The 23,024-nt window shown below is 37.2% G+C and overlaps 1 protein-coding gene across 3 annotated transcripts in view; it reads right to left on the bottom strand.

Moving 5' to 3' along the window:
- Positions 1 to 20,029: 20,029 nt before the first annotated feature.
- Positions 20,030 to 23,024, bottom strand: part of RNF217 (ring finger protein 217) — a 56,993-nt gene continuing 53,998 nt past the window's right edge. For all 3 annotated transcript variants that reach the window (XM_061991012.1, XM_061991013.1, XM_061991014.1), the window contains 2 exons: positions 22,764 to 22,835; positions 20,030 to 20,680 (listed from right to left, as the gene is read on the bottom strand). In XM_061991012.1, coding sequence (XP_061846996.1) covers positions 20,607 to 20,680; positions 22,764 to 22,835 — 146 coding nt within the window. In that variant the 3' untranslated portion in view covers positions 20,030 to 20,606. The remainder of the gene's footprint in view (positions 20,681 to 22,763; positions 22,836 to 23,024) is intronic.

The following is a 23,024-nucleotide window of genomic DNA, read 5'->3' as shown; positions in this document are numbered from 1 at the left end:
CAAAAGATGTTGAGCAACTACTTGCATATTGTCAGCTTTCAAAACAGAGTCAGGCAGGATGACATACAGCATGCATGCGAACTTCAGAGTTGAAGAAGAGATTGCAGCCTGATGCCTTCACAGATGAGCTTGTGTCAGGGAACAAATCAACGGAGAACCATCTCCTCCCTTTGCACACCAAAACACGCTGGCTGTACTTTGTCTTCAGAGGCAGGGATAAAAATGTGCATCAAGGCAGATTTGTAATGGGAAACAGTGAAAGTCACACTGAATGTGAGTGCAGGAGGAAAATAAGGAAATGTAAGGATGGAAGGTGCAGAAGGCACCTGTCTTGCGGATGCCTTGAAGATGTTAGGAGACTGTCTAGCTGCAAGAAAATTAAACTGAGGTGCTTAGATGTTGAGTATGCACCATTCTGTGCACATGGTGAAATTATCTACCATTCCTTTGAAAGATGATTTGTGACTCACTGCCATTTGGGGAAAAGATTTATGACATCTGTGCTCAGGTGCATCTCATGGCACGTGTCTTCAATCATCTTTACCCTGGATTAACATGTAACGAAGGTGAGATGTTGGTATCGGAAACAACAATAATGTACACAATTTTATTTGCAAAACATCTCTTGGCACAATAATCTCACTGCTATTATGCACATTCTGCCTATTAGCTACTTCTGTGTGTGCCTAAACTGCTTCACAAAAATCTAGTCAAATCACATCAAATAGTATCTGTTCTCAGCCACTGCCCCAACACAAGACCTTGAAGATAACAGGTCTGTCGGAGTACAATGAGAATCAAACTGCAAAATCACACAGCTGAGTCCCCAACCTCAACATGCTCACATAGCACTTTTCAAGATAAGTTATTCCTGGAAAACAGCTCTTACTTACAACTCCTCAGCTCCAGATTTTCATCTGCTGTGCTGGAAACAGCATGTAGTAATGAAAAGCTTCATTTCTGAGGCTTTGCTATTCTACTTTAATAGTAAAATAGTTATTTTACTATTTTGTATAACCATCAAAGCATAACAAATTGCTCAGTCGGAGAGTTTGGCTATACATGTATGTCCACAACATCAACACGCTGGCTGAAACTTTCTGATGAGTTAACTTCCTAATGTGGGTGGAAAAAATGACAAGCAGGAAATTTTCCCTCTGGAAAAAAAAAAAAAAATCTCCCTTTTAGATCTTGGGCTTCATAAGAAGTCAGTGCATAGGTGAAAAGGGGAACCTTCTGAATCATTTAACAAAACATTGGTTATCCCTGTAGAAACAAATGGTGTTTGAAAAGTGGTTGAATATATCAGAATACCCAAACTGTGAAAAAAAAAAAAACTGGGAAGAACCCAAGCCCTTTACCATCTGTTCATATATCAGTATTTTACTTACTGGTATTTAAAGGGAGGATTTTTTTCTCTTGCCAGATTATTTAGCACCTGCCCAGTGCATAGTTTCTTGCAGCTCTTTAGAAGCAATAATTGTTCTTCACTGCTGGAGATGGTATCCTTAAACAGAAAGAATAACTGCTATAATCTATTACAGCTATTCTTCATATCATAATATTGAGAAGACATATATATAGGCTTATAAAGGCTGAAAAAATGATTTTTTTTGAGATTGAAAAGAATAATCATCATCTACAGTCTATCTGGATATCAGCACAACCTCTTTCTTTCTTTAGAATATTTAAACCAGTTTCCTTTTGCTTTAGTGAAAAATAGAGGGCACCAGCTTGAGAACATAATGTCTAGAAGGAAATATTTTTTGCTTTACAGTGAAAGTTCCATCTCTCTCTTTAACGGAATGTTTCCATACAAGCAATCAGTCATTGGCTTTATTATCTCTCAGGTCAAACTAATAAATATTAAAATAAAAAAATAAAATGCATTTGGATAGAAATTTGCATGCTTAGTGACTGATAGCATTCCACAGAGTTAACATCTAACTGCTGTCACTTTCTTGCTGAAAGCATTATGTTCAGACATGCTACAACTTGGAATTAAGAGCATGTAAGATTGGTCTCAGCCTCTGTGCTACCTGCAGCAATGTTTCAACTAAAGTACTTTTAACTAGTTAGACTGAAAATGTGTGACACTGAGATTACTGTTTGTGACTTGTATCAGTTATCTAAAAACATGATTTTAAACATAACACCTGAACACATTTCTCTAAAAAATACTGGCTATCAAGGCAATTCCTAGAATAAATAGTAGAGTGACACGTAATTTTCTTCCTCATGTTTTCAGAATGCTGTGCTATTTTCAGTGGGCCTAGATATTTGTGCTCATTTATTCTCAGCTGGTGCTCCTTGTGAGTTGCTCCAGAAAGACCCTGATTCTTCAGGGTGAGTTGGAATGGGACTCAATTAGATTTCAAACCACTTAATTACATCTGGTTGTGGCTCACCATGACTTACACGTGGAGCAGCTTTTGTTTGCACACACTGTATTAAGCTACATCAATGGATGTCTGAGGCTTCTCAAGACAAGTATTTATGCTGTGTCTCCCTGGCTTAGAAACAATTTTAGAGGCCAGAAGTGAAGCAGACAAAAAATTTATGTTTGTGATGGCCGAGGTCAAGCCTGCAGACTCAGAGCCTCTGTGCTGAGGCAGTGCTGTGTTGAGAACTGTGTAAGACTTAGCGCGCTGCCTCTGATAAAAGTCTCTGCTGGGGCAGCAGGATCATGTGGTCAGTGAAGTCATCTTTCTTGTGCAGTTACACAAAAAAGTGAGGCAAATCTACCTTCAACTATCTTTAAACACATGCACAATAAAATGCAGAGTATGCATCAGGCTAAAATCTATTTTGAAATCATAATTATAGACCATTATTTTGCAAAAACTTTTCAAAGGTGTGTGCTTTTACCACCCAGTTTTCAAGCAGCTCCTTCCCCTTTAATATACAAGTTTGGGTAGCATTCTTCAAACAGATAAGGTCAATGCTAGGCTCCCAAGTACTTGGCACCACTTCAAAAATACCTCACATCCATCAAATCCTCCAAGGTTGGTCATATAGTGACCCTATTCCATTTCAATGACTTTCTGAACAGTACTCCAGTGATTAAGTCTACTACAATTTAGTTTTTGGTTCATGAACAAAGAGCACAGTAGTCTCATTCAGTGAAATGGCTGTATCTTTTCTTTTTCATTACATGCAAAATGTCTCATAAAAGTGGCTTAATTTAAATTATAATAATGAGCATGCTTGATGTGCTGTTTTTCTACTGAGTAATTTTTGACTTTTGTTAACTTCTGCACAAGTTCAATAGACGCCTGGTTATGGAAGAGCGTGTCATACAATATTACTTAAACATGATGTAAACCACTAACACACAATAAATCTAATGTCACATCTCTTAACCCGCTTGATCATTTCCTTTTTCCGGCATGGTGGGCTGTCAATAAAATAAGTGGGCATGAATTTCAGGAGATTTAGAAAAATGAAGCACTTTGTGTCCTAAGGCTTCATATCTTTGCCAACATAACCAGCCAGAATAAGTAACCTTTTTTCCCTATATATAGTTTCATTGAACTACATCAGGGCTTTTGAAAGTGAACTCTTTTCCTCACTGGTTTTGGCCCCCATCTAAGTAAGGAGGCAGGCTTTGGTGGATTACTTCTTGTCGAAGCAATGTTTTGTGAATATTTGTCTACTAGGCCAAAACGACAAGCAAGGTTATAGTCAACTAGTTCCCAGTCAAGTAGTCAAATAGCTGCCACTATTGCCAGGCAGGAAAGAAACATGTGGGTGACCAGTTGCTTCTAGACGGGTACTCCAAAACAGCAGACACAGGGATTTTCCCAAGACAAAGCAACTTTACTCCAGAACAGAGTGGTTGTAAGAAGCAGTTACGCTAGCTAGTACCACAGTTTAATCGCTGTTTTAGCTATGCTGGTCTATTGCTTTCTCATGAGTGCCTTAAGTCCCTAATAACTGTCTCTGATTTCTTTCAAATAGAGTAAGTAAGGCCTTAGCTGATCATGATCAGGTGAGATAGCTGAAATCTGTCTCCCAAATGCAGGAAAATCTCAGAGAAGAAACTATTAAGATGGTGGAAAAATACTTTTAAGAAAGTTGAAAAATACATATTGATAAAATTATTTCTAGCATTTAAGCTCACAACAATAGAAAAGGTGAAGAAAGGCTCCTTAATGCATTTGATATCACTTTCCATTTAGTCTTTATGTGCATATTTAATCATTACATGTATGCAATAGCTCTACACAAAAGTTTACCTGTACATAGATACACAGCAACACACCACAGGGAGCCCAACTGCTCACATATCTTTATGGATCAAAGCCTTACTCATCCAGAAGTCCCTGCTTCCGACCTAAAAAAAGGAGAAAAACTGAATAATAAAAACACACAGTCAAGCTTAGTGGAAATGCAGTTACTTGAAACTACTTTAACAAGTCCTTAGAATTTGACAACATACTTTTAAAACAGCTTCTTTCTATAATAAAACTCAAACAATACAAAATAACACAACTCTGAAATATTTCAGGTTACAGCACTTACAGAATAAACCTAGTCAACAGTTATTTATGATGAATAAAGTCATCAAATGACTGAGAAAAGTTATCTGGAGATTTTGAAACATCTGTGCAGCTCTAGAAGTGATTCATGGATGAAAATGCACAGCTTTTTTAGTTCATGTGACAGCAATGACTGAAAGTGAAGTTTCTGAAGTCATTTCTCATTTGTTATATAAATGTCACTTAAAAAATATCTATTTTTATTTAATGAAAAGAGGAAGGCAATATAATTTTTTTTATTAGCAGTTTTCCTTTGGCATCTTTCTCTAGCTGTTGTTTGGCTTGTGACACACATAATACCACAGATGGATTATAAAATTCCAGTTCCAGGAAATTTTTCTTGGGAGTTTCTTGATACATTCAAACACGATGCTAGAAGAAATTGCCTCCATAGACAAGTCAAAACTATCAGTACCTTTTAATTTCTGTACTTATCTCCAGAATTTATTCTGTTTGTCTGTTTCTCTTCTCATAGTTTTACAATTTCATATCCCCTGCTGATAGTGATATTCAACATAAACCTGTCACATTTTCAAAGATCCAATTACTCTTATGTTTTAACACTGATGTTTGAGAAATGAAATCTCACACTGGAACCTTATACATGCACATGTGAAAATCATTTATTTACCCTGGGATTCTAAAGAAATGAGGCATATAACACCACACTGCTTAGTGACATGAGTATTTAAAGATGTCAAATTCCTATATGTTTTTTGAAAATCAGTACTTAGGCAAAAGCTAGTGAAGTAGGAGTGCTTCAGTCAGCAGAAAGAGCGAAAGTACCAGGTCGCCATTACCTGGTGGGAAGCCAGCCAACCTTCCAGCTCCTGAAAACTACTTTGGTTACCAGCATAGCTCTAGTAGATGGTCAATTGGGACCTACATACTTCAGAAAAAGGTAAAGCACGTACTACTTCTTTCTCAACTACCGGCAGGGAAGAAGACATTGGGTGGGAGTTTAGGGAACATAGGGCAAAATGAGAGATACTTATTGGGAAGATGTAGGTTCCCATAGGATGTAGTAGATGAAGACAGGCTACGGTGGAGTGGTACATAAAATCCTAGAGAAGCAGACTTCGTTATTTCATGGAACAATGACAGGACTCTGCTTTTCATCAGATAGCTACCTCAGTCTGATGTGGTCAGCCTCTTAACTAAAACAATGTAAAATTCTCATCAGATGTGCTCTCATAACAGTAATTTTCTTTTCCTGGTTGTCCTATATTGCCATCACATTTATAACTTCAAAGCCCTTCCTCAGCTCTCATTTCACTTTTCACTATACAGAAATGTACATCTACAACAACTTCCCAGTTCCTTGTTGTTATATTAAAGACAGTGGATAACAATCACATGAAAAGACATTACATCTTCACATTGGAGTATAGATAATTTAGTGTTAAAGGATGACATTGAGATAAGCAAATTAGCAAAATAATTTAAAAAAAAATCCCTAGAAGTGTACATGAACAAGAAATCCAGCAATAAATTATTTCACTGCAATCATTTTTTTCTGTAACATGCCAAACCAGCAAGGAATGAACAATGCTATCGGTTTGCTTTTGTTAGCTATCTATATCTGAATATATATAATGGTATATTACTTTGTAACATGTAAATTGTTGTTACATATTAGAAATATTAAAAAATAGTGTGAAAGCTTTCACACCATAACAACATGATCATGCACATGCATCATAAGCTGAATTAGGTAAACTGGTTCTTGAAAAATCTATGTGTGTTGGCTCAGGAAATATTTGGTAGCTGACTTTACAGTAGATAGAGACACTCTATGCTGAAGGATGCACTTTTTCTTAATCTAGATAGTGCTCTGAAAAGGTGACAGTTCAAAATGTGATACTCGGTAATATATTACCTTTATGCGTACTGACAGGAGTGACTTCCACAGCTTCTTCCAGTAGCAAGAACGGGATGTGCAGAGCTCTGCCATGACTTAACCAGACCTACCACTCAGGGGGTGCAGGTACCCTATCCACACCAAGTCCACGTTGCTGGGGCCTGCTGGAGTTCCCATGCACATATCCCATACTTACATCTCAAGCAGCTGTGGGAGAACAGCAGCTCAGGACAGGTTGCCACAACCAAAGCAATTACTGCAGCTCATGTTCAACTACCTTTTTTAGAACACTCCTCATCTGAGAGCCAGGCTGTCAGATGAATTAATAGCTTTGGCAGAGGCAGCTGCTCCATTTATTCCCAATCGGGCTGTCGAGGGGTCCCCATGAAGGTTGGTTGTTATGAAGTATAATTTTGACAATCATGTTTAGTCCCTGAATGATATTTGTCATGAGGAAAAGTCAGCCTTTTTCTAATGAGTTTCCTTTTACTGCTACAGGAAAGAAAACATTATTACACCCATTTCTCAGCTCCAAAGCTGCAAAAATAGTTAATTCAGGATTACAATGAATAAATAAATAGTAGTTTAATGGAAGCTGCATGTTGCCTGTAAACAAGGTAACCTATTTTATGTTATTTTTTAAAAATAACATAAGGGGAGGAGTGACATAGAGTGCTTGCTGTAAAGCAATTTGAGAAAAAGGCAACAGCAGACACCAAAGGTCCAAAACATTGAAGGTATTGTTATAAAGTTCTGCTAAATTAGTGTTTGTTTGACTTGGCAAAGGTTAGCCAGTAACCATTTACTATGAGTTTGGACTTGTCCATCACCTCATAAAAGTCAGATGACATTAAAATGAAGCCATGCTTTTGAAAGTGTTTTTTATAAACAATAAACACATAGTCAAATTAGAGGTTAAAATAGATACTGTTTGAAAACCATAAAGAAGGCTTAAGGAAAGCTGCTGTGAAAAGCCAGAGGCCTGCCAGCACTAGGCCCAAGTGGTACCACAGCACGCTGCTCAGACACACCATCCTTCCCAGGGCTCTCCCCATCAGAATAACAGCCTCTGCTCCACAAAATGGCTTGCTGTGATGCACCAAAGACTTGAGCCTGCCATTACTTTCATTGGAGAAGATGTGAGTTAAGAGAATCTGCATGGGAGTTTTGAGCAGGAAGGAGCAGGCACAGGAGGGCTGGGCACAATCACCTGGATCACATGCAGGTCTCTGTCCTTGACAGTCACACTCTCAACCCCTGCAGGCCACAGTGCCTCAAGTGCCAGGCATGGGATACTGAAATGATGCTTTGTTAGACCCTACTGTGCTGTTGGGACTGTGACTCAAGAGGCAGCGCATCACTGGTATCATCCCTAAAACTCACTCTCAGAGGGACTTCAGACTCAACACCACTCCTCACTAACCAACAGGTTCATATGGATTCCTTAAAAAAAAACCAACAAAAAATGTACCAAAAAACATCTCCGTTAACTCAAAAAATGAAACTCAACACAAAAAAAACCCCACCCAAAAAGCATTCAGGCAATTTTTTAGATGCATCATATAGATGCTAAAAAATACAAGTGAAAATTACAAATATCAGCAGGGGATTCTCTAGCAGAGTCCTATCTGATCATAAAAATGCTGCTTTTCATGTTTAATTGGCTTTATAATTGAGTTTGATTTACTGCACTCTTCCTCCTGTCTGCTAGGAGATTTGGGAGACCATCCAGCATTTTTAGCATCAAGGAGAACAGAACAGAAACCCTTTATATGAAATAAAATGGGACTGATGAGATAGAAGGCAGACAAAAACAAGGAATGAGCACCTAAAAATGCAGCTGTCACATTTTAGAGAAATGTTTCTAAAGAACCAGTACGATTTATTTATGTCCAAGTTGGTCAAGGAGGCGATGTCTGCGCACAGAACATAGACTTAGATGTGTCCATCCCTCTTTCAGAGTTGTGAAAACACAGCTCAGCTTCAGATCATTTCAGTATTCCAGAAGGGGAAGAATGAAGAAAGTGGAAAAACACCCTGGAAAAGGCTGAAGTGACCTGAGTACCTACAAGAGGATAAGTGAACAAGCTAGGTGGGAATTAGGTTGAGGCAAGAATTTTGCTCAGATCAAGTGGAATAAAATTAGGTGAGAACAGTGGTGACAGGCTTGCGTCACTTCTCAGCTTAGTAAATCTAAATCTTACCTCTCAGTGTCCCCACCTAAGAGAAGTGTTTTCCACAGCCAAGTAGGATGGGAGAGGATATCTCCCCACCAACCCCAGTGGATCACTGCTGGGATCTACTATGAAATTCTCCCTACCTAGCAACCTTCAGGATAAGAATAGAGCTTGATCTAGAACTACTGGGACAGAGTAATGCTTCAAGGGAGCCCAATATCCTCTGACAGTAAGCAAAAGCATTCAAGGTAAGACAAATATTATAACATCTACTACTGTCCAGGCCTCAAAACATTTGTGACCTAAGGACTTCTTTAGACAATCTGTGTTTTTGGTGACTTGCCACAAATTTCTCTTAACTGCTCATTGCCACTGCATCTCTCAGAATCTACGGTATCCTTTAGCAGGAGATTATGCCAGTCTTTCGCTGTTTGCATCCATTCCCCCTTTTTTTTTTTCCCACTATTTTTTTTTCTTTCCTGCGTCACCCAAATATAGACCTTTACCTAGGTGGACCTGCTTCTGCAGGGGGGTTAGACTAGATGATCTCTAAAGGTCCCTTCCAACCCTACCATTCTATGATTCTATGATTACAGATGTGATATTACAAACACGATGTCAGGCGTATCACTCCCAGGCTGATTGCTGTCCAAATCCTGTCCATTTAATCACTACTAGCTCTCAACTTTACAGTCCTGGGTGACTCTTCATAAACAGCATCATTTGTTATCCCATTCCTTACCTCTCTTCACATCCTTTGCAAATACATTTAAATCCAAGCACAGACCTCTGCATCCTCCCTTCATGGCAAAAACCATTTACTTCAAATGTTTTTTACCTTCTGACCATACGATGTCCAGATTGTCCATGTGAGATCCTTTCTTAGCCCATGAACACGTAGTTTCATTTGCGGCTATTACATGGAATTACAATAAAGATTTCTAGAAATTCAAAAGGACTATATGAACAAGATGACTTGCTGACCTGTCAAATAAAACTTTGTGGTTGGTAAGGCAAGACTCCTTCATAAAACTCGTATTGACTTTTCCAAAGCATGGCAGCTTTACCCTTGTGGCTGTTAATTCTTCCCATTAGCCAGTATTTCATATATCCCATATTCCGACACATTGATCCCTCATTTTACTGCTGAAACCACACTACTAAGAAAGTGCATGAGAAATTCAATGTAATGTTTTTTAAATGTTAATTATTAATGGTTAAATGTAATTTCTTATAAGCAGGTACAAATGCCCTAATGACTTGGGGAAAATACCAGTCTTTTATTTCCTATAATCACTTTTCCAAATACCCACAAAAGCGTATGTCAAGCACCTGAAAGGAAGCATCTAAAAATTATGGCTGTATATCTGTAACGTATGTAGAGCACATTAGTCCTATTTACTTAGAGAAGTATCACATTTATAAATTAAACTGTGTTTTTCTGTCTTCTGTCGAGCAGCTTGAGATTCTATAATTCTGTGACTGCATCTGAGAAGTTAGCCTTTAACTTCAGTTTCAGCTCTAGTGATATCAGTTTCTTTGGCCTCCTGACCATGCTTCCATTGCTGCAGACTGCAAGCTAGAATTCCTGCAGATAAGGAACCTCTACTATGATGCCCTTGACATTTGATTGCAAATCTTGACTGTTTTGGATGGGGTTGGGTAGAAGGCTGAAAGGCATGTCCTTGGCCAGAGGCATCCAGCACAGGCTTCACGACTTCTGCTGTGTATTTCACTGCAGTGTATTGGTTTTCACCTTTATTTCCTACAGAAACAAACTGTAGGTAAGTGTGTTACTTTGTCTGCTGGTACAGGAACATGAAGATGCAATTTCATAATTAGGCATAGTTTAAGAATTCCCAAAATATTCAATGTTGTCAGTTCACAAAGCACAGAAACTGAAAGTAGTTCCCTTCCAGAGAAAGGGACATCTGGTTCAACTAGTGGATTGCGTATTTCAAGTTTACAGCTACAGACTGCTTTCTCTGAAAGCTGTCTTTAAAAGAGATGGAGTCCTAACAAGAGAAGGGGAACATTGGATTCCAGCATATTTTCTCCTCATTTAGTATTGGGTTGTTTTAAGCTTACACTTTAACATTTCACGAGAAGGTAAAATTTGTGTTGCCTTTTGAAAATCAAAGCAGTAACCACAGGTTGAGACCACATGGCCGGGAGCATTTTATATAAAAATATTCATCATAGTAAACTGGCTTTTCCACTCTGGTTTAATTTTCAGTGTTAAAGCAGTTAACGACTGAAGTGAATGTAATACAGTTTTGTAAACCCAAACATTCTGAACTGTAAAATATAATCCTAAAAAAAATCCACCAAATGATAAGAATCATGAAAAATTACAGATTTAAGCACAAGACCTTGCAGACAGTCAACCCTCATTCGTGCACACCATTAAAAAAAGAGTTAAACATGCAGACAACTTGTGCTTTTCTTTTTCAAAACTTTATTAGGTAGACATTACTAGATGACATTGTAAAACCCCTTTTGTGCAAGTGAATGAACGCTACAATATGCCTTCCCACAAGTCATTAAATCCACCCCTCATCCCCGATTCTGAATACTGATTCTAAGACAGGTGGAGTGCATTCACATGCTACTTCACATCCTTCCACTTCATCATGGGGAAGCACTTTTTCAGTTTGTTGGTAAGAGGGGCCTGGGGTATCAATGTAAGTGAAAGGAATGCCTTTAAAGGAAAGGAAGTAATGTAAGTTTTGACTTACAAACTTCACTCTCAATACAGACATCAGATTCATTGCAAAGCCTGTAATTTAAATTGCCTACCATGACCGTGATTGTATGTAGCAAAATGAAGCAGTACAGAGACATATCTACTACTGAACACCAGTGAGGTAACATTTTGAAAATAAAAGTGTTAAAAAATTCACTTACTTCCAAAAGGTCCCGTCCAGCAGGACAAACATTGGCAGAACACCTTCCCTTGTATCCATGCATGTACATGTGCATATACAACCTGTGTCTATTACAGCTTTTTTAAGAACAGGATTTTAGTTATACATTCAATCAGGACAAATTTAAAAGTGAGACATTACTATGGCAGAGTCAACAGAGGACTTCAGTGAACCATCTCTAGACCTCCAAAATTAAAAGGCACTCTGAGGAGGGTAGCAAGAAATAATCCTTAGAAAACACTGACACCAGCTAAAGCAGCCACAAAGGTAGCACACTCAACAGCCATTACTGGTAAACATTTAAAATAACAACTTGAAGATGGATTTTTTTGTAAAATATTGCCCAAGACAACTGAGTATTTTTGTCAAGTTATTACAGCATGAAGACTTTTGTCACAATACTACACAAGAAAACATGTAGTTATCAGCTAAATGCAAGAGAAAGATAATAATAATAAAAATCAGCATTTTGTTTGTGTGTCTGCTGGTTTTAAGAAAGAATTTCATAAGGAGATAAGTTTTTTTCAAGTAACTCATAAGTCTAAAGAAGTTTTCTGATACATGATGCCTCTTATCCAATGGGTTATAGAATGACTTAGGTAGTGCCTAAAAATGAAAGATAATACTGAAATAAAATTAAGATATTTGTAAGAGTGATCGTTTACTTATAATTTGATTTCAGTATGGCTCTAAAAATTCCCTATCAACAAAGCCTTCAGATATGCAAGCTGAATCTTCACTCGTGTGTGATGCTTCATGAAGAAACAACACTGCAAGTGACAGCTATAGTACCAACAAGGAACTCCGAAAGGTAAAAAAAAAAAAGTACATCTCCTACAGTTCTGAAACCCTCAGGAATTTCAGGAGGAAAAGAAGGTTCCAAGAGATACTCGTATCATCTTTCCTTCTTTCCTTCAAAAATTCTTACCAGAGGAAACTGAAAATAGTAAAACCATTTTACGACCATGAATCTAAACCAAATATATCTTCTAAGCATAATTTTCCTTCTTATAGCTCCCATTAACAACTCAATTTCCTTCGAATTATTACCTTTTTATAACGTTAATTTTTTTAAGATTATTTCTACCAAAAGTTCATCTAATTTAACATAATTTTGGAAATGTAGCTTATTCACTTGATTTCCAGTAGATAGACAAAAGTAGGAGCAGCATTAGTAAGAGAAAACAGATCCTTTAGAAAAATCGAGACCATAAGAGATAAAACTTCACTGTCCTCTGGGAAAGGAAGTAATCTCAGAGGAAACAAACCCTCTAATATCCATTTTGAAGCTATGTGAAGACGATAAAATGAGCACTCCTTTTTCATATCATACCTCTTGCTAGGCAATGAAGGGCTGGGCAGAGATCCCAGACCTGCTCCACCATACTTGTTTAAGGGCTTAGACCATCAAGATACTCACTTCAGCAGAATCACTAACTTACATTAACAGGATATGTTAGTCCAAGCTGGATACCACTGAAACGCTGTTAAAGTGCTCTAAGTCTCACACTAGCTATAGTGTCACATCCTTGCACTGTGCTCTTCAATGCTTTCATCTTCATGAGGCAGTGCAGAATGGGGTCTGTTTGAGGCCTAATGTTTGAAGGTACAATGTACCACAGGTTGTGGTCTAACCTAACTTCAGCTGAATTACTTCCCCAAAAAGCTGCATTTCTTTAAGTGGTTGAAAACTACTGGTTTCAAAACTAGCTGGTTTTGCTGGAAGACCAAATTCTGCAGAAGTCTGAAGGGAAATGGGAGCCAGGGGTGAACAATAAGTTAAAAAAAAAAATCAGAAATTAGATCATCAGAATCCAAACAGGCATGCCAGACTACTACTATAACTGATAAGTTAACTTTATCGCTAACGTGACATTTTTCAGCTGTTTGAGCAAACCAGTACTGGTTACTTTGGCTTAACTGGTCTGCCTGTAAGGGAGTTCACAGAACAGAAAATTCCCATATTGCTGTATGGAGGAGAACAAACATCTTTCATTTGTTTCAAGCAATAAGGCACTTACACATTTTAAATTCCTCTTTATATAAAACATGCTGAACACTGGAATTCAAGTGTTGGTTACATGGGTATTGAATTCCTCCAGTTTTTATTACTTCTTAGTCATCAAATAAATAGACTACAGAAAGTTCTAACCAGTGCTGCATCTAGTTTGTACACAGCCCAAACATACAAGCTAGAAATCACTTTCTTAATGAATCTGCCGTCTTCTGGACAGTGCTCTAGTTGTGCCAGAAGCCTGCATGCTAAAAAAGGATGTGACCCATCATCTCACTACCCTCACTTCCTACCATTCAAATTAACTCTATTTTAAAGGGAATTCTTCACCTTAAAATATATAAAAGAAGAGAGATGAAGGCAAGGGAAGACTTCTTTTAAATTGTCATGGAATTAAGATAAAGTTCAGCTTGGACAACCTCCTGAGAGACCATGCTTTCTTTTCCTCAGCATCTGTTATTTTCATCTCTACCACAGTCACAAGAATTAACAAATACCTTAAAAACCTATTTGGACTCAGATGGTTAGTTAGGTAACAGAGAAGACTGTGCTGTTTCGTTTCATTACATTTTTTAAAATGCAAAATTAAAAGCCTAGAAGAAAACAGACTTCAGCATTTTGCATTTAAGTAGTTTCAATCCAACGGAATTAATCTCCTGCGGCTTACAGAGCAGCAAAGCATTACTGAAATGGTTTCTTATGAGATCACATTTTCCAGTTCCAATTTAACCTTTAGCCGTTTTCACAAGTCAGTTTAAAACTATAAAATTTAGAAGAAAAAGGAGAGCATTAGAAACCAAGTGTATAACAAATGGAAATACAGTAAACATTTTATTATGAGATGGTAAACACAGTGAAATCTAAGTCTACCACTGTCCTTGCAATTTATGGACATGAAACAGAAGAATGAAAATTGATAGAATGCCACTTGAAAGCGCATTTTGTACACAAAAAACACAGTCCATGACTAAAGACTGAACCCATCTGCTTATCCAGAGCCTGGAATCAGACATAAAAATGTTTCTTGACCGCATCAGTGCTTTTACATGACCGGTTTAAAACACCGGAACAGCTAGACTATATTCTGTAAGTAGATTTTCCTTCTAAAAATGAGGTAAATGTGGCATTGCTCAGTGGCTGTAGGTTAAAACTTCAACAATATCGTTTTCAGTCTGACAAGTTTTCAACAAGATGAACACTGAACAGGGTTACCATGCTACTGTGTTCAAGCAGGTACATGCAAAATCCACATTTATGCTAAAAACAGAAAATACTTTTAGACAGTTTCTCTTTCAATTTTGATCCAAAAAACCCTCAGATTAATTTTTCAAATTGTGATATGTCCAATAAGTTCCAAAAAGATTTTCTTTTGCACAATATGCATTTTTAAAAATAAACTAGTTGCTATCATTACTTGCTCTGGTTTTTAACAGATGTGTTTAGAAATAAACACCTGGAATTATGTTCAGAAATTTATTATTTCTTTTTTTTTTACTAGGGAGAAAGTAATTAAAGGACTTTAAATATTTTTTGCCTTTGAAATGACAGCATGCACTCAAGATCAGTTTTCATTTTCCTACTTTACAGTATTTCACTGACAGGCTAAGAGGAGCATTCGTGATTAACTGCCCAATATAAGCACTCCACTCCTTAATGGGGAGAGATGTAGATATATCCTGAGCCTATGTGCACAGAAAGATGAAGGAAGAATCAGCCAGGAAGCTACAGTCTGCTGCAACTACAGCAAGCTGCATTTGTTAGTTCTACTGAGAAAAAAGCTTAGAGGTGTGGTGCTACAGCTTCAGCAGCACTTTTAAGTAAAAACACTGCTCATCTTGTAGCTGAATATAGGCTCAGTTGGTTTTTCATGTAACAGTAGCAAGACAAACCACCAGATACATCAGCAGTATCACCTTCTAAATTTTGTGTCTTCTCTTTTTCAAGCTCATGTGTAAAGTCTGAAAAATACTGAGCAGTTTTAATTCAAATTCTAAAACTGTGCTAAAACCTGTTACCCTGAAGAAAGTAGAATTTTAAGATACGTTATTTAATGTTGTCTACATGGACATCATTTCTAACTGTATTAGTGACCTGAAGCATTAAGAAAGTCTCTTTATTATATCAAAAGCTACTATTCCTTCTGCTGACACATTGCTTTAGTAAGCATGTCACTTGGAAAGTCTTCCCTCTTCTCTGTCCTATCCCAGGCTCATGAAACAGCACTGGAATCACTCTGTGAGTGAGAGGAACAGCTTCACAGCACTTGGCACTTCAGAAACAAATCAGACTTTCAAGTTGCTGTACAATGGCCATCAACACACTTCTTGATATTTTTATCACAGTATTTTCAACCAAATTCCATACTGGTATAAAAACGGGCATGATCTCTCTGGTTTAATGGGGCTATGACTGATGTCAGGAATGGAGCTGACCCACTGCAAAATAAAAAAAAACCTAAGAAGTTACTTTCCTCATAATTTCCTCAGGTAGGATTCTATCCATCAGTAAAATCAGAGATCTAATGCAGATGATAAAAAGTAACAGTAATCCACAGTTCTTATGCACAACTTGGACCCACACAATTATCATACCAAGAACTTCTTTACTGTTCAGGTGAGGGAGGTTGTGGAATCTCCTTCTCCTTCCAGGTTTTCAAAATCCACCTGGACACACTGCTGTGTGATCTGATCTAGTTGAATCTGCTTTAGGAGATGGGTTGAACTGGAGGATCTCTGGAGGTCCCTTCCAACCCCTACCATATTCTGTGATTATGAACAATCCAAGGTTTGCTCAAGAAACAAAACACCACAACACAATTTTAAAAAAACTCACTGGGTAAAATATTTGGCCATTGAATATTCAACAGTTTCTCAGGTCTGACTGGCAAAAGAAACCATTCAAACACCGGAGAATTTGTATTTTATCTGACAGAATTACTGCCCTACCTATGTGGCATTTAACATCACATACCATACTTGCAGTCTTTGGAAGAGCAGAAAGCCCCTTGGCTAAAAGAATACCTGACAGTGATCCAAAGAGCATTCTAGTTAAATTGGCAACAGTCCCTGAAAATTATTATTTTTAATAAAGTAAAACTTTGCATTGATTAAACTTCCAGAACCAATAAATAGACGTAAATTTTAAAAACCCTAACATACCAGAAGTTACAAAGTCAGCATTAGTAACATCAAAATCAAACACAAAATCCTCCCCTACTTAGACATTTGTACTGCCCCATGGGAAGATAACAGATCAAAGTGCATGCACTGTATTTCAATGACATCTGAAAGATACAAATATGCTACTTATTAAAGAGATGTTAAGAACGGAAGACTTAACAGACTTTAAGCTGATGGGTCAGCTACAGCATGAGGATACTCAAAATTACACTTCTGTTTCTCCCCTTGTGTTCCTACTCAGCTTCTTATTCTCACTGCTTAGTAGTCTGCAGCAAGGAAAGGAACAATGATTTTGCAGTCACAAGCTCCTAGATAAGCTCTGTGAACCTACCCAACTACACTCTTGAGATGCTGCAGCAGCCAGAATCATCCTGACACCGACATGGTTGAGCAGCCCTGAAACTTGTTCTAATTAATGAAGTACAACTAATTACTCTTAGTGGAGAAAGTACAGAAAAGGCCAGCGGTCTCCCCAGGCCCAGCATGTCCAGCCAGCCCTCCCCAGCAGGAGCAGGACCAGCCACACACAGTGCGGCATTGAGGGAAGGGCACCAGCTCTAGGTCCATGCCTCCAAGGAGGGCTAAGCCTGCAGGCATTTCCAGGCAAGTTTGAAATAAGAGAGCTAGCGTAGAATGGATCTAAGCTGTAATTTCCTAGTCTGAATACCGGTATTGGTGAACAACAACTTCATGCAAGGATAAGTAATCTTTAATATCAAACCAGTGAAAGCAAACCCGATTAGCATACAGTAGTGAAAAATCTGCCTTTAGCAGGTTAATTCAGCTGCCTGATATTTTTTGCTAAAAAGGATGGAGTAAGAGTCTGATGGTTTCTTTACAGTTATCAAAACAAACAAAAAAACCCCACCCTAAACAATCCAGCATTTACATAATAAAACATCTTTGAATTTCATTACAACAAAATCCCTCTAAGACAATAAATTAATGCATGTAAAACAAATGACATGACTTTAATGTATGTAAGTGTTCCTGTGTTATGAGAAAAGCTGTTTGAAAGCTAACATTTTATCGAATGAAGTTTTGTACCAAAACTTGTCTCATAATTCAGTTCGTTATGCTACAAAATATTAATGAAAATCTATTTGTGCACTATTCAAGTTGGAGTGTTTTTATTTAGATAGAAAAAGACTTCCATATCCCTACTCTGCCTGGACCTTGGAATTTTCTCCCATTCTATAGAAAAGTAAATATTATTCTCATTCCTCTTTCATTTTTTTCCTACAGAGAAAACAAGATTAGACTTTCCTCTTCACAAGGTCAAAGATGCCTCATTTTGCCAAGTGTAGAAAATGAAGAACAATTTCCCTTTGATTTCATCTGTTGTGATAAAATCAAAAGGGCCTAGATGAAATGATAATGTAAGAGCTGTGTATTCTTTTCCTTCACCCACAATGGTATGCTTTCTGAATATAAATAAATGCGGATCTATTATCTTCCCTTTTATGTTCTTTATTCTAGCATCTTAATTTCTTATTGAATTCCCATCAGAAACTGAAAGTGGCAAACATAGCTGAGTGAAAACAGCTAAAAAGACTGTAAGAGTATCTCACATTTATAAAGAGCCAGGAAAAGGAAATTAATCCACTAGTATAATTAATTACAAATAATCTCAAGTAGTAAAACATTCTCAAGTGGAGTAGTTTGACACCATATTACAGACTGCATTGCAAACCCAGATCTATCTAGCTACCTATCTCTCTCTCTCTCTGAGGTCTGAAGGTTTTTCTAAATAATACAAAAATATCTTCAGTATTTGACATTTAAAGAAAGGAATATAAATCCCTGAGTAAGTTAAAAGACAACTAATATGTATAGCCTCAGAAAACACTCAAAAACATGACTGAGTTTAAGGCAGCTTCCAATCTCAGACAGAACACAAATAGAAAACCGATGTGTCACAGAAGAAGAAATCTAATTAAAGGGTGGATTTCCACTGACAATAGGCTTTGTACTTCTAAATGTCATTGCTTCGCTGCTTATTTTGTAAATATTAGAAACATACAACAGGGACAACATGCCCTTAAATTCAAGTGGAAGTATTAAGTACTTTTTGATTACTATGGTGTGCTTGTATACAGTATTTCCACACGAAAAAAAAAAAAAGAAGAAAAACCAGAAGCAGACAGAAAACAAGCATCCTAGCCAACTATGGTAACCTGATATTTGTGTTTCCAGGTAAACAAAATTCATCAGTTTCTTCCACTGAGGCTTTAAAGTCAAAGTGAGTATCTTATAATAGTATTATGTTGGTGGGGCAGAATACAATTTATTTACAACTAGATCAAATTTAATAACAATTTTCAAAGAATGTGTTATGAAGTACATTCTCTCAAATTATATGCTATCTGCAGGCCTACATTTTGAAGTCTGTAGTCTTTAGGACATTGCCCATTTCCCTGCTTCCCCTTTTCCCCATATATATATATATATATACACCAACATATATGTATCTTCAAACATACACACTGCAAAAAAAAAGTACCTTAACAGTACAAATCCAATCTTTTTTACTTTAACATCAGCTTGTATTTTTGAAGTATGAAGTAGATATTTCTTACTCAGTTCCTTTCTTTGTTTCAGTGTTCTGCATACACATTTTTTTAAATTATTATTTGTATGATAGATTTGTATTATAACTAAAAGCAAAAAAAATCTCAGTAGCTGATTCCTCATACTGAATTACATTGCTTTTGTGGCGATATGTTGAGAAACAGGTCTGGTAGCAAACAGTGATACTCTGAAGTTAGGAAAAAAAGAGCAAGGGTAGATATTCTCTTCACATCTGTAACGCGCCAGGAAGAGAAACACTGGAAGCAGAGAATAAGAATGAAATGACCTCCCAAGAATTCACAATCCCTCCCTTACCCTAAATTCATAGATTTTCCTCATGAGACATCTGCAGATGCTCTATGACTTATGTAACCTACTTAAAGAAAACGTGCTATTTAGGTTATAACATTTTATCAACTCAGTTCTTCACACAACTGCCACATAGCATGTGTATTATATGCCAAGTCAGAACAAAGAGCAGGTTGCTAGCCTCCCTGCAAAACACAATTCAGGGATATCTTGGGATAGAACAGGGCATTGACATTTTTTGTTATCTAAATCTTCCAAAATTTTCCTGTACAGGGAGAGTTTCAAAATGCTGTACTCTTCTAACAAATCTGTCACCCTTCCGGCCCCAATCAATATAAATAGGCGGCATAAATTAAATACTGAAGTGAAACCAAAGCGGATATTGGTTAAGTATCACAGAGCTTCAATACTAAGGATGTTTCACTCTGAGGCACGGCAGTTTGGCGGTGGCAATCTACACTTGCCCACTAGCAGGAGGTCTCAGAAGATAACCAGCTGTCGTGCTCTGGCATGTGACGAGGTTTTGGTATGCTGAACAGAACGCTGTGTGATGGAAGTTATTTACAGAAGTACTTTTTAATACCAAAAGTAGTATGCTCAGGATACAGTAAGAGTCCAAACACTTCTAAGCATTTCCCACTTAAAGGCCGACACTGAAGTTTTTAACGGAGCACATGTTAGCAGTTAAATGCTTTCTTCACAGCTCAAATCGGTAGTAGAGTTGTGGCTACAATACAGACTTTGATTGTCTACTTCAGAAACTTAGACTGGGAAAAAACCTCCAAAGTAAAAGTTAAAAAAACAGACCCCAAAACATTTAAAAAGCAGCAGTCAGGGGGTCCATCTTGTTCAGAGTGCACCAGAGCAAAGAGGCTTTTCTCGTCTGCAGTAGTGTTTTCGGCTGAGGGAAGATGGCAGGAGAACCCCCATTCTTCTTCCAGGGCGGTGGCTTTGATGCTGTTATCAGCATTGTATTGCTCTGTTGCCCTTGAAAGATCAGCTCAGTTCAGGTGAGTAAGGTCCATCCTTACCAGGGCATACCTGTCCGTGACCTTTTCCTCTGCTTTTTACAAAGGCAATAGACAGGGAACACAAATAAACCTGTCAAAAGAAGAAAAGAAGAAGAAAATCGTAATTAATTGCAATCATTTGTGTGTGCACTGTGTTCTTTCAATAGATGTAGAGTACTCTGATGCAGTTTTTGATGTTTTAAGGTAATTTAGATAAGGCATTTGGACAAGCAGAAAACCAGTAATGAGTTCAGCTATGCTTTCTTTGCTTTACAACAAAATCCCTGCTAATCCTACTCCTGTCTTTGAAAAATTAATTCCTGAACCATGTTGCTTTACATAAGACACAAACTTAAAACTTTAGCAATCCATAGATCTAAATCCAAGGCTCGCTTAACTAAACTAATTTTCAAACAGTTTCACATGCAATAGAGGCAACATGTTATAGTGTTACTTTTTTTTAAACACTACTGTTTATTATTACAAATATCTGCCTCCATTGTGAGGTAACACTAAATGTTTATCCTTGCCTGGGCAGGGAACTATTTATTCCTAAAAGTCTTGAGAGAAAGGAAATTGTAAAAGGAAAAATAAATAATCAGATTTATTCAAGTGAAAAAGTTAATTGTAAGAGGTACATCCTCAAACCCAAATGAGAAGCATTTCCTCCTTTCTCTTGCCATCAGCTAACTGAAATGGTGAAAGATTTGTTTTCCCAACATCACTAGAATAACGAGATACAAAAGACTACTACAGTCAACTAAGGTTCTTGTTTTGCTTCACAGCCTTGTAAATTATAAAAAAAAATTTTTTTCAGCTATGATACTGAGATTACTTCAACAGTTGTGATGGCAGTAAATATTTCTGTAATTACTTCAAAACCAAAACCTTCCTACAAATAATCAATGTTCTTGGAACTGCTCATACTGCTCTTCTTGATTGTATCTTATCTGGCCATACCCAAGACGGGACTTCAATGGTATACTGGGTATAATGGCAATTATTGCTATTGTATTACTGAAAAATCCTCGTGATTTTTAATGTAAGTGAAAGAGTGGACTTTTTCCAGTATACATTATCCTAGTTTGCTGAGCAAAATAAGCTTTATTAACAAATCCCTATTGCCTATATTTTTGGCATAAAAATCACATTAAAAAACCAAATATTTAAAATCGATATCTACCTGCAGTGAATCCAACTCAGAACATGAAAAAGGAAAAAGAGAAGTATTCTTAGCCTAAACACTGAAATTATTAGCAACATTCCTTATTTGGCCAGATGTCACCTGGAAAACCTGTAATGGTATTTTGGTTCTATGATATGCTGATTTGTTACATATCATCTTATTAATATAACTATTCTGGTATCCTTTGTCTTCAGCACATGAAAATAAAGGTGCCACATCCCAATATGTTTCAGTGCTGAGCATACACTGCAAATTTTCAATGGAGTAAGTAGTTTGGTGAAGAGTTGTGAAGTGAGTAAATATGCAGTTAATTGACGAAAAATATCTGTTTATTGTTAGAGCTTATCTAATTTCTGTGGGAGAACTCATCTAAGTCAGGAAAATAACAGATCTGTTAAAATAAGTACATCTACATTAAACAACAATGTTAACAGAGCTTTGATACTTATCAAATGAGTTCACAGTATTGTTTTTTTGTGATGGAATCCAATTTGACAGCCTATGCACTGAATTTGATTTTGAGACTGACTCATCCCAATTTGCTGCTTTGTTGTTATTGTTACATCTTCAATCTGGAAGGCTCTTGGGACTATGCCTTGTGCCCCAGAAATCTTGTCATGCACGTAGCCAAGATCTTAGAATTGTGATCCACCAGTGTGACTAAGGGGAGGGTCCGAGACCATCAGTCCCTAGAACTATGTTTAAATTACTCTGGCCTTTTCACTAGCATAGTTGAATTAGTAAAGATTTTGGTTCAGAAAACCAAATAATTGAGGAAAAAATATAAAGCTAATAGGCCTAAAAATGCAAGTAAGAAAAAAAAAGGATCCTAAAGACAATTCTTTTGGAAAGAATTCATGTCCTTTATACTAAAATGACAGGTACAAAATTTGTACTTTGTCCATTTGTGAGATGAAAATACTGAGATGTCATTCAGAAAGTCACTGGAATAATCAGAATTCGACTACCTTGCAAAAACAACTCTTACCTATTACAACAGCTACGGCTCCCAGTGCCAGTCCCAGAACCAGTATTACAGGTGTAATGAGTAGTTTCCCAGCTGAAATGCAAAATTCATTAAACATTTTAAAGGATGTATTCTTTTTTTCCCTTTACAAGCCCATCCATAACAACTTCAATATCAGTTTCTCAAAAGCTGGCTATTTCTTTAACACTTTATCAGGATTCCTACTTGTAAGTCCATCCCACAAATCCAACTAGGAGCTATCATCACTCAGCCAGCTCCCTG

Source organism: Colius striatus, chromosome 2, assembly GCF_028858725.1.
Source record: "Colius striatus isolate bColStr4 chromosome 2, bColStr4.1.hap1, whole genome shotgun sequence".
Lineage (NCBI taxonomy): Eukaryota > Metazoa > Chordata > Aves > Coliiformes > Coliidae > Colius > Colius striatus.
The sequence above is the reverse complement of the archived record's forward strand: the minus strand, read 5'-3'. Positions and strand labels throughout refer to the sequence as shown.